Genomic DNA, 13,120 nt, shown 5'->3' with positions numbered 1-13,120 from the left:
GACTACAGGCTCTCCACTCTGGCTGCCCCGCTGTGAAGAGGGAGTCTCCCCTTGGTTGCTCTCCTGGGTTTTGAAGCTGTTGTTCCTGGGTCCCATTCTGTTTCTTTCTTGGTTTATTGCCTGGTTTTGCTGGGGTACTTCCCTTGTAACTTCACAAGAAAGGGCATATGGGATGTAATTTCTGCATCTTTGTATTTGAAATTGTGATTTTCTGCCTTCTATCTGGTTATTTAGCTGAGAATAGAAGTCTAGATTTTGTAAAACTCAAAAGCTGTTAACTCTCGAATTGTTTTGTTAAGAAATTCATTGCCATTTTAATTCTTGTTCTTTCATACATGACCTGATTTCCTTCAGAGTCTTTTATTTTGTTTTTCAATATTTTATAATTTAATAGTGATGTTCCTTTGTGTTCATCTGCTTTTATTCATTGTGCTCATGATCAGTGGGCTCTTTCACTTCTGAGGAATTATTGTTTTTGTATAATTTCCACCTCTTTTCTTTATTCACTTTGTCTAGAATTTCCATTAGGTGGATATTGAATATCCTGGATTCATTTTCTCAGGCTCTTACTTTTTTAAAAATCGTATTATTTCTATCCCTTTATCTTTTCATTCTATTCTTTAAAAGATTGCCTTTAATTGGAGTTCCCATTGTGGCTTAGTGGAAATGAACCTGACTAGTAGCCATGAGGTTGCAGGTTGGATCCCTGGCCTTGCTCAGAGGGTTAAGGATCCAGGGTTGCCGTGAGCTGTGATGTAGGTGGAGATGCAGCTCAGATCCTATGTTGCGGTGACTGTGCTGTAGGCTGGCAGCTGTGGTTCCGATTCTGTCCCTAGCCTGGGAACTTCCATACGCTCTAAAAAAAAAATAAAAAGTTTGCTTTGAATTATGTTCTGTCTCATCAGTGTTTTATCACAGGAAATTGTATGTTTCATTTTAGGATTATTTTCTGTGATGATGGTTGCACAACAGTGTGAACGTATTTAATGCCACTGAATCATGCACTTAATAATAGTTAAAATGATAAATTTTATGTTATGTATTTTATGATAACTAAAAAAAATTAATCTTAATAACTTAATATTCTAGCACATAAGTACACTATGCTTTATTTAACTCTTACTGTTATTGCCCATTTATATGGTTTGAGTGACTTCTTTGTGACAGTAAAGAGGTGCTGAAATGTGCATACATAAATCTCAGCTGTAAAATTATTAGACCAAAGGAGATACATATTTATAAGCCTCACACTCAACACAAAAAAGAAAAACACTGATAAAGTGTGACAAGTTACCTTAATTTTTGGTATGTGATGTTGTGCCACACACATCAGGTGGTGTGGATGGGGAAATGTCATAGGGAGGTAAATGCTGGTGTTGCATTGAATTGATTTAATTTTCTTTACATTATTATCAAATGATCCTAAAATAAATTAGAAAAAATATTAATCCAGATTAATAAGCTATTTTGTGAATCATGTTTTCTCTTTAATATACCTTGGGTTAGTTAACAAATGTTATTTTATTGTTTCCTTATTGTTTGAAGAGCTGCGAAAGGTTAGAATTTTGCCTGTCAATCACAAAGCTGAAATTCTAAGCGAACATGTTACTTAGCTGCTTAGCAAAAAAACCCCTAAGGAACCAATAGTAGTCAAGCCACCCTGATCTAATTTCTATGTTCTAGAAATGGAAAGAGGCTGAACTGTGTAGCAATATATAGAATATAGATTTCCTTTCTTTTTTTTTTTTTTTTTTTTTTTTTTTGAATATTCACTAGAGAATGGTATTGTAGTTAAAATTCACTTGTAAACTAAAAACTTTTCACCAGGAATTCAAGATTCCCCATATGTTGGAGGTAGCTGTGGGGATGGTGTTTGTGCCTATACGTATTTATTTCACGCATCCCACTCCTATGTATAATATCACTTTAGTGTGTCCCCAAAAACCATACTCCTCTAAAATTATGTTCACATAATTATGTATGGGGAGTTTAAAATTGCCTTCCAAGTTTTACCATTCTACCTTTGGTGGATAATTCCAGAAACCCTAGAGATCACACATTTTTAATATGAAAAGCCGTTATAACGTCTTGAAGCTGTTTAAGTGACTTTACAAATCTCTCCTGTGATGAGCCAGAAAACAGCAAGGGAAAAAGAAAGTCTTCTTTACATAATGATCTCACTTATGAATTAGACCTTTATTATTGAGCTTGAACTTGAAATTTCTTATAAAAGTTTCCTTGATGTGCTTATTGCAAAGTCAAAATACCGTCAGCTTTTCATCTGATTTTCTGACTTTAATTGTATGTGTCTAATGATTACATCAGATATTCTGCTTGTATAAGTACTTGATTAATAGAAGTAGAATACTGTTTTTATATGTGATCCGGCCGAACTCAGACTAAGGCTAAACTTGAAAGTCACACACACATACACACAAACACTAATTCTCTTCTTCCTAGGGAGTGCTAGCCAGTTGGCAGAGAGTACCTAAAATCTGCCCTGTTGCAGCAGTTTGAAAGGTGGTAACTTTCAAAGGAGTTTTATGTCTCTGAAAGAATTTAGAGCTCTAAAATATCAGACACAAGGATCTTCTGAATTTTGATTTGACCTGCTCTCTGTTGTTCTCTCACAAAGAATACTTTAAGTCAGAGTAGAGAAAGTTAATTGACCATAGTAACACATCCAGGTGGCAGATCTACCACTGAGGTACAAAACAAAACAACATTTGGGAATATCAGTTAGAAGGAAACTAGAAGAAAGGTTTGGTGCTGGGGCAAGATGAAGGGTAAATAATTTCTGGGTGAAACTACCCCTGAGAAAATGGAAAATACCACCTAAGAAGAGGAGAACTTTGCTCACGGGTGGACACACTCCCTTAGGAGATGTTCAAGTGTAAAGAAAGGATGTGATCTTGATACTCCTTAAGCAGAAGGGGAGTGCTGGCACAGATGCTTGCAGCGTATCTCACACCTACTAGCTCTCACTGTAACTAATTAAATTTAGACCCTGACTCTAGGTAAATACATTTTGAGTTTCAAAAGGACTTTATAAAGCATGTTTTTTGGATATAACTTGTATATTGGGGGCTACCTCTTAAAAGATTCCAGCAAGCTTTTTTATTCAAGGGCTACATAGTAAAATTTATTTATTTATGTATGTATTTATTGTCTTGTTAGTGCCACACCCACGGCACATGTAAGTTCCCAGGCTAGGGGTTGAATCAGAGCTGCAGGCCTACACCACAGCCATAGAAGCTCAGGATTTGAGCCGCCTCTGTGACCTGCACCACAGCTCATGCAACACAGGGCCCTTAACCCACTGAGCAAAGCCAGATATTGAACCCACGTCCTCATGGACACTAGATGGGTTCCTTACTGCAGAGCCACAACAGGAGCTCCCACATAGTAAATATTTTAGGCTTTGCAGGTATCTAGTCTATGACAAAACTATGCTGCCATTGTAAAATGAATGAAACTGTAGGGGTAAAATGAATGCACTTGGCTGTGATCTAATAAAACTTTATTTACAAAAATAGGAAGCAGGCCAGGTTTGGCCATAGTTTACCAATCCCTGCATTAGATGGAAAAGTCTTAAGCTACCCCGTGCATTTTATTTTATTTTTTAATACCTTGCATTCTCTTTGTACAAATTCTCAATGTTATCTTATTTAGTTACTTCACGGAAACCAAGGGAAGATGAAAAAGATGGCCAAGCATATAAATTTGTGTCACGGTCTGAGATGGAAGCAGATATTAAAGCTGGAAAATATCTGGAACATGGAGAATATGAAGGAAATCTCTATGGAACCAAGATCGACTCTATTCTTGAAGTTGTCCAAACTGGACGAACTTGCATTTTAGATGTCAACCCACAAGTAAGCTGCATGGATTCCAAAGCTTTTTTTTTTTTTTTTTTTTTTTTTCTTTCTTTTTAGGGCTGCACCCGTGGCATATGGAGGTTCCCAGGCTCTAGGGGTCGAATCATAGCTATAGCTGCCGGCCTACGCCACAGCCACAGCAGTACCAGATCCAAGCCACATCTGTGACCTACACCACAGCTCACAGCAACGCCGGATCCTTAATCCTCTGAGCAAGGCCAGGGATGGAACCTGCATCTTTATGGATCTATGGACTAGGTCAGGTTCATTTCCGTTGAGCCGTGACAGGCACTCCCCAGAGCTATTTTTCATTTTCTGTGGAGTTTTTGTTTTGTTTTCAGATTATCAGGGTAGCTCTTCCCTTTTATTACCTGTGGTGATAGAGAGCTTATTATGTATCTACAATTAGTAAATAAATCTTTGATTAACCAACAGAGGCTTGGATAGCAATAGAAACTTGATAGAAGTTCACTGTTTATTTACTTGCTTAAGTAATATACAAATGTGTGTGTTAGGAAATGTTAAATTTAAAATTTAGGAGTTCCCATCGTGGCGCAGATGAAATGAATCCGACTAGGAACCATGAGGTTGCAGGTTTGATCCCTGGCCTCACTCATTGGGTCAAGGATCTGGCGTTGCCGTGAGCTGTGGTGTAGGCCAGCGGCTACAGCTCCTATTAGACCCCTAGCCTGGGAACCTTTGTGTGCCATGGGTGCGGCCCTAAAAAAAAAATTTTTAAAAATAAAATTTAAACAAGGCTGCAACATAAGGAGTAAAAAAGTCATAACCCTTTCCCTCCCAACAAACACAAACACATACACAAAACATGTATTCTCATTCCATGTCTCTCTCACCATCCCTCCCCACCAGTCGGTACCAACCCAGTCTCTCTTCCCTCCTCAGAGAAAAATGGTATTAATAGTTTGGTGTTATCTGTGTGTCATTTAAATATACCTTAAATACAAATATGTATATTTGTGTGTGTATATATATGTATGTATGGATATGTGTGTGTGCATATATATATATGTGTGTGTGTATATAATGTAATGGGTTTTTAATTTTTGTTTCTTTTTACATAAATGGAAAAATTCTATACAGAGTCTTAGCTTTTGTCACTAAACATTATTTCTTAAAGATCTTTTCATGTCATGTACTTTAGAGCTTTTTTTGTTGTTGTTTTTTGTAATTGCTGCCTGGTATTTCATGGTACAGATAAATATTTATATAGCTACAATTACATTAATAGACACTGAAATTATTTCAGCTTTTATTATTAGCAGAATTCCACAATTAACGCAGCAAGCCTTTACATCATTCATGATGATTCAGGGATCATTGGTTTAGTACTTTCTTTTGTTCAAAGGTACCAAAGAGGAGGGAGACTGAGCTCAGAACACAGTCACTGGATCGCGTTTTAGGAAAGTACTGCATGGAATCAAAAGGATAGAAGAGGCGGGAGGCGTGTTAAGTTATGTCCTTAACTTTAGGAAGAGGGCAGATAGACTCTGATTATTAAGTGTAAACTAAAGGGTGACGTAACTCCGATTCTAATCCTCTGTGAGTCGGTTTGTAACTGTCCTTCTGCGCAGGCTCTGAAGGTGCTCAGGACGTCCGAGTTCATGCCCTACGTTGTGTTCATTGCTGCCCCGGAACTGGAGACGTTACGTGCCATGCACAAGGCCGTGGTGGATGCTGGCATCACTACCAAGCTTTTGACAGTGAGCATTTCTTTCCAAGCTGATGATGTTTTTTTCCTCCTAAAACTGTTCCTTTTTCTTTCGGCCATGCTTACTTCTGTCTAATTGTATTTATGAAATAAACATATATTATAGAATAAAAATCTGTTCCCTAGATGTAGTTAGGATATGGAACAGTATTGCTTTTACTTAGAAATCATCGTTTGCTGTATTTTAAAACAGAAGTTTGCCCCTCCTATATAAATGAAATGGTCCAGTATTAAAATGTGCATATGAATCTAACTCCCCCATTTTACTAATGTGGGAACTGAGCCCAAGACCATAAGCAGGTTACTGGTCTCTAGCCCAACGACATCATTCTTTTATTTTTTTTACGGCTGCACCCATGGCATGTGGAAGTTCTCAGGCCAGGAACTGAATCCGAGCCACAGCTATGACCTACACCACAGCTGTGGCAGTGTCGGATCCTTTAACCCACTGCAGGTTACTCCTAGCCCAACTGCATCATGCTTTTCAAAATAATTTTATCTTACAGATTCTGTGAATCAGAACTCAGTTTGGAGTGACTGTCAAGCTCAAAGCCACATTTGCTGCTTTTCTCTAAGAAAGAGAATCCTAGAAATATATTTTGAAGACTGACTTTACATGCTCCCCCATCTCCAACAATATACACACACAATTTTTTAGCTAGTGTTGTTTATATTTCAAAAATATTTCTGGTCACTTTGGAAGAATGTGGGAGAATAAGTAGTGAGCTTTGCGTGAGCAAGTAAAGATTTTCACTAAATTGCAAGTGTTTTGAAATTTCATCGTACTTCTATGTGAGCTTCAAGTATTTATTGAGTTCCTATTAAAGTGTCTACTGTCTTTCATAATCTGGGAATGTAGCAGTGAGTAGGACAGAATGGGCTCCTGCCCTCTAGTGGGGGAGACAAGTAAAGAGCAGATAAATAAAACTGACCCATTATGAGTCCTATCAAAGCAGCAAACCAGGAACGAAGGATTTTAAGAGATCTGCCTTAGACAGGGTGCTTACAAAGACTCTGTATGTGACATTTAAGCTGAGAACTACAGTGGGGAAAGATATTCCAGGCAGAGGAAACAGCAGTGTAAAGTGCAGGAGGAAGATGATCCTGATGTGTTTAAGACACAGAAATGGTTGGGGTGGGTGGGTAATCAGTGGAGATGAGCCCAGCCTGAGTCTTGGAGGACCCAGATGCAGTGTAAAGACATCTCTGGATTATGACGGTGGCAGAGGAGATGGAAATGGCCCCAGACTGGACGTATGTTTTCGTGATGAAACCTCAGGATTAGCTAGCCGAACGAGCTGGATGTGAAAAGTGAGGACTGTGAATGAATCAAAAATAGTTCCTGGGTGTGTAGCGTGAAGAAATAAGTGACTGTAGAAGATGCAGAGTTGGGGGGTGGGGATAGGAGGAAAACACGATTTTGGGGGTGCGGGAAGAAGATGTCCTACTTGGCACGTGTTAAGTTTGAGATGTCCGCGAGACGTCCAGGTGGGGGTACAGCGCTGAGGAGGTGACAGCTTGTGCACGTCGGAGCTCTGAGATCTGGGTTACCAACCTCTGGGTTAGGAATCATCCGCGTAACGACGGGATGTGTGTTAATGGGTTTGGTGGAAACACCTACAGGAAAGTGTAGAGAGAGAAATGTGTTCCCAGCTAAGCCTGAGGGATACTGCTCTTTGGAGTTAATATTTTCACGGAGATCTCTAAAGCAATTCGAAACAACTAAAATATCTTTTATTATAGGTGTATAATAGGCCACGGTGCACTTGGAAAACAATTCTTATCTAGTGTAGTCATTAGCAATCTGTCTTCTTAAAAAGAAAGGTATGACAACAACAATCCTTTAACAGTAATGCGGTACACCATATAGATGGAGAAAAGTCTATATAGTTACAGGGTAATCTCCAAATTACGCTGGCAAGTGAAAAAGGCCGGCAGACTGTGTGTATGATAAGCTAACTTCAACGTAAGAAATGGGGGAGGGAGGATGCACGTGCGTTTTTGCTCACATTAAAAAAAAAGTTGTGGGAGTTCCTGTTGTGGCACAGTGGAAACGAATCCAGCTAGTATCTATAAGGGCATGGGTTCGATCCCTGGCCTTGCTCAGTGGGATAAGACTCTGGCCTTGCCCTGAGCTGCAGTGTGTGTCATGGATGCTGCTTGGATTTGGCATTGCTGTGGCTGTGGTGTAAGCTGGCAGCTGTGGTTCCTATGCGACCCCCTAGCCTGGGAGCTTCCATATGCTGCAGATGTGGCCCTAAAAAGAAAAAAAGGAATTGTGGAATTCTAGTTTATAAATGGAGAATAATGACAAACTTAGAGTATTACCACATCACAGTTACTAAGACAATAATGAATCCAGGCCATTAGTAATAAAAGTTGCTGAAATTATTAGGTGAAAAACTACTGGAGAACTTTACACATCAGGGCCAATTTTCTCAATGTCCCAACTTTTTTTTTTTTTTGTCTTTTTAGGGCTGCATCTGTGGCATATGGAAGTATCCAGGCTAGGGGTCAAATCAGAGCTGTAGCCACCGGCCTACAATACAGTCATAAATAACATCACAGGATCCAAGCCGCGTCTGTGGCCTGCACCACAGCTCATGGCAATGCCAGATCCTGAACCCACTGAGCAAGGCCAGGGATCGAACCCACATCCTCATGGATACTAGTTGGGTTCACTACTACTGAGCCCAACAGGAACTCCCAGTAATTCTTTTATTACCTTATTACTACGTAGGATTTAACCCTTATTGTCATCAGTCTAATTTTTTCACCTATTCTTTTTATGGCCCCACTTGTGGCATATGAAAGTTCCCAGGCCAGGGGTTGAATTTTTCAGGAGCTACAGCTACAGCCTACGCCACAGCCAGTCTGAGCCACATCCGCAACTTACCCTGCAGCTTGTGGCGACACTGGCTCCTTAACTGCCGAGCGAGGCCAGGGATCAAACCCACAGTCCTCACAGAGACAGGCCTTCAAACTGCTGAGCCACAACAGGAGCTCCGGCAGTCTTTTAATTAGGGATCTTAATATCAGTGAGGCAGAAGACACTCAGAACACTTACAAATGCAAACATGAGTGAGCTGGAAAACTAGAATATGAACAGATGGTAATGTCTTTTTTTCAACGATCTATATAGGTAGGTTTTGAGGATTAATATCAGAATCACAACAAATATCCAACCTAATTTATTTATTCACTTTGAGTTGGTTTGGGGCAAGTAAATGTACGTTACATAAACTTTTCCTTTTAAAACTCTTTGACAGGACTCTGACTTGAAGAAGACAGTGGATGAAAGTGCACGGATTCAGAGAGCGTACAACCATTACTTTGATCTGATCATCGTAAATGACAATCTAGACAAAGCCTTTGAGAAACTCCAAACTGCCATAGAGAAGCTGAGAATGGAGCCGCAGTGGGTCCCAATCAGCTGGGTTTACTGATGATTCAATAAGGTTCACAACTAAAATAAAACTTCTAAAAAGTGACTGCAACAAGTAAACCTTCTCCTGAGAAAGTACATGCACAGATAGAAGACACTTGCCAAGTCCAGGCATTTTTATTGTGTAGATTGAAATACCAGTACACTATTCTGAATTTTTATATAAGATGAGGTTGGGAAGGTGTACTAGTATATAATTTATCTTAATTTTTCTAACTTTTTATGGATAATCTTTCTATTCATATCACATAAAGAAATGCGTTGAAGCATTTTGTATCTGTTTTGATTTAGTACCCTTGCCTTTTTCATCAAAGGAATTTTTCAAATCATTCACTCTAACATTAGTCTCATATTTTCACTGTGATAATGAATACTTGAAATAGTTTTGTAAGGCTGTCATTTAGTTCAGTATTTAGTGAAAGGTCAGCTACTCTTATTAGGAGAAAATAGTAGTTTATTGGCCTTCTTTCCTAGTAAGTATAATTTCTTGCAGAAGCAGAATTTTAATGTCAGCGTCACAGCTCATCTTCTACTCTACCGATCTGACATCTGAAGTCTGCTCAGTGCTACACAGTTTCATCACTTCAGAGATGTATGGCTCTCCGTTCTAATGTCCACACCTATATTCGTTTTTTGCCCTTCTCTCTCGCGTGAAAAAAACTGAAGAGCAATACCTTGCACTCTCGTGTGTTGCAGTGACAGGCTGACGCCTCGTTAATATGTACACAGTAAAAGCAAGGCTGTGCAGGCTGAGAGAGTGCCTTACCCTGCAAAACCTTACAGCAAAACAACACTGAAAGTTGATTTATTTGTCCATGTAAATGTTTCGCTAACAAAATGAACCTATTGCTTTATACAGTTTTTTATTAGGATACGGTCAGCAAATGTTTCATGCCTCTGAAAATTTCTGTGATGCTGAAAAATGTCTCTTAAGTTTGTTACTGGGGTTTTTGTGTACAGTCGGTGGGCTTTTTGACGTGTGATGTGATCATTAGGGTTTTGTTTAGTTTGCTGTGTTGAGAACCAAATCCATTGAAAATTTTATGAAATTTGGAAATAATTGTCAGCTGTTTTATCTCAATGTAATATATACATTGTATAATATGTACAGTGTGTATATTATATAATATACATTGATGTTTTATGCAATTTTTATAGTTCTTTTAGGAAAAGCACATTTTTATTTGATGACGAGGAAACAGTTCTCCTTCTTTAGATGTGTTAACGTGTACAGAGTTCCAAGATTCACTTCAGTTAATTCACTTTAGGATTCTTAGATGGTATAAATTCTTTTAAAACCTATTCAGAGATGCAGCCCATCATTAAACTAAGTTAGCCATAGTTTATACTGCTCTTAGCTTTTCGCATAAACAGTATTCACACGTAAAGGGTTCGGTGCTTAAGTCTCAGTGGTCATCTTTGTCTGTTAGTGAGCACCGTACACTACCTGGCTACCAAATTTGATTTCCCCTCATCAAAGCTGCCGCATGGAAAGGCAGCAGGGAGCACGTGGCGGGAAGAGAAAATACATGGCAATAAGCATCATGCACACACTGTTCTTTTTCACAATAAAACCAAACACCCAATTTGCTGTATGGTTAAGATTGGAAATCCATGGGTTGAAATTGGAGTTCCAGCATTTTATATCCAGAACACAAATTAATGTTCTTTGTCCTAGGTTAGGAAGTTAGGGGCAAACTAGAGCATACTCTTTTGATCACTTTGGTAACTTTTTAAACCACATACAGTTAGATCAAATTCTCGGCTTCTCAAAGCAACATGAATCTAAGTATGGTGTCAAAAATGATGTCCCATGACTAAGTGTCTCAACACACTGTAAATTTTAGAGAAATTTTATTTCCACGTTCTCAGGAAATGTGCCGTCTTCTGCAGTGTGCCTTCATGCTGCTGGGTGGAGCCTCTTTGGAATCATTGTAGCAGCTCAAAAAGCTTATCCACAAAATATTTCACCCATCTTGACACAATAGAGATGAGTTTTACATCATATATATTTTTAAGCCTTATCATAAAATGTGTATAAAAATGCCCATTATTTAGAAAATAGTCTACACTCTAAAGGAATTATTTCTATTATAAATGGCATTCATGACTGACTACTTAGTTAATACACAGTAGATTCCTCCTAATGTAAAATGGAACAATACAGCTTATTTCGTTTCGATCTAGACACCAGAGCTAAAGAGGTTAGATTTAGAAAAAGTTCATTTATTTCAATAAAGAGCCACTAAACTAAACCCAAGTCCCATCTGAGTCTGTGGGAACCAGCAGCACCTTGCTGGGGCAGCAAGTCCCAGAGGCCCTGGAATTCTCCCACGGCAGTGAGGGTACAGTTGTGATCAAGGGAACATAACCTTCTCTTATGAGAGAAGTCTAAGGTAATTAGCTGTACTGAAGAGGAAATGTTTAAAGTGGTGTTGAACAGTTAGTAGTAGTTAAATGCACACGCACGTGCAAATGCCTTTGGGAAACATGATGCACCTGAGGATTCCTTGTGGACAGGTGAGTATCCACATTCAGTATTCAGGGCATGACTATTTGTATACAGCTAAATATATATATATATATATAAATATTTTATTTTTAAATGTACAAATACCCAATACCCATAGAGTTGACTCCCTGGATAAGTCATTTAACTGTAACTAGTGGAATATACGTGATGCACTCGAGTAGAAATTTTACTTGTATTACAGCCACACCATGATTATGCAGTCTCAGTTTCTGTTTGATATTTGGATAGTATCAGATATCCAATATATCAGGACTTTACTTTTGCCAACTCTAATGATGCAATCGCTGAACATAGCTTTCTCAAGTAGAAATCTTATCATAAACCCAGTACAGCAATAGTAGCCTCAAGCCTAGATTCTAGAGTCTAGTAAATTTATAATAGCTTGTAAGGACAAGATTTCTTTAAAAGAGCAAATTGGATAGTAACACAAATTTAGAAAATAATGCAAATTAGCAATAAAGTATGTTAGTGTAGTGTTATAGACTATGGCCAGATACTAACAACTTTGACCATAATATCCCAATGATAATAAAAGGTGATCTTTGCTTAAAGATTCATTGAAATTTGTACTTATTTTTATGAATAACAGTAAGTGTCATGATGCGGTAATGGGGGTTGATTTTTTAAGATGGATAGCCATGGAGTTAGGCGTAATTATTTTAAGTTGGCAAACACTGAACATAAAAGTTTTGAAAATTGGTCAAAATAGTGATCTATCTAACATTGTACTTTGATGACTTATGAAACAATATTCCATTTTCCAGAAATCACAATCAATAGCCAATAATTTTGTAGTAATGAATCTTTGTACTAAATAAGGAAAAAGAAATACTGAAGTTTTGTGTATATAGATAACAGGTCATTTTTTAAATGTTTGAGAAGTTCCCATTGTGGCTCAGTGGGTTCAGAACCCAACATAGCGTCTGTGAGAATGCGAGTTCGATCCCTGGCCTCACTCAGTCAGTGGGTTAAGGATCCAGCATTGCTGAAAGCTGAGGTAGGATGCACATATGGCTCAGATCCCACATTGCTGTGGCTATGGTATAGGCTGGCAGCTGTAGCCCTGATTCACGTCCTAGCCTGGGAACTTCCCTATGCCACAAGTGTGGCCCTTAAAAAGAAAAATGTTTGAGTCACTACATATGTAATATATATGAACAGCTTTGTGTACAATATGTAAATTCTCCCAAGACACATGAATAATAAAATTATGTTTACCCATGTACTTATAAGTAGTGCTCTTATGTATTTAATTATTCCCAAATTCTTGAACATTATGAAACTTTTTTCACATTGTTCTCAAAGACTCTGGTTTTACCTTGAGGCAGATACTAATCCTCTTTCAGGAAAAAAATATATTTGGAGTTAAGCTCAGAATCCTTAGGGGGAAAAGGACACAGAGTGTAAATAAGTATTTCTTGGGTAATACTTATTTAAACCTTTGAATGAATTTGTGATATGGTTCAGGCTTAGGGATTATGGTACCTGCCCTCTTGCTCCATTGGATTTGCTGTGAGAATTCATATAATAACATC

General features: G+C 38.3%; 1 protein-coding gene across 9 annotated transcripts in view; it reads left to right on the top strand.

Annotated features, from left to right (window-relative positions):
* MPP6 (membrane palmitoylated protein 6) overlaps positions 1–12,817 on the top strand; it is a 121,887-nt gene extending 109,070 nt beyond the window's left edge. For all 9 annotated transcript variants that reach the window (XM_021079256.1, XM_021079251.1, XM_021079248.1 and 6 more), the window contains 3 exons: positions 3,673–3,875; positions 5,471–5,599; positions 8,877–12,817. In XM_021079256.1, coding sequence (XP_020934915.1) covers positions 3,673–3,875; positions 5,471–5,599; positions 8,877–9,053 — 509 coding nt within the window. In that variant the 3' untranslated portion in view covers positions 9,054–12,817. The remainder of the gene's footprint in view (positions 1–3,672; positions 3,876–5,470; positions 5,600–8,876) is intronic.

This window comes from Sus scrofa, chromosome 18 (assembly GCF_000003025.6).
Source record: "Sus scrofa isolate TJ Tabasco breed Duroc chromosome 18, Sscrofa11.1, whole genome shotgun sequence".
NCBI lineage: Eukaryota > Metazoa > Chordata > Mammalia > Artiodactyla > Suidae > Sus > Sus scrofa.
This window is presented reverse-complemented; position numbering and strand designations above follow the sequence as displayed.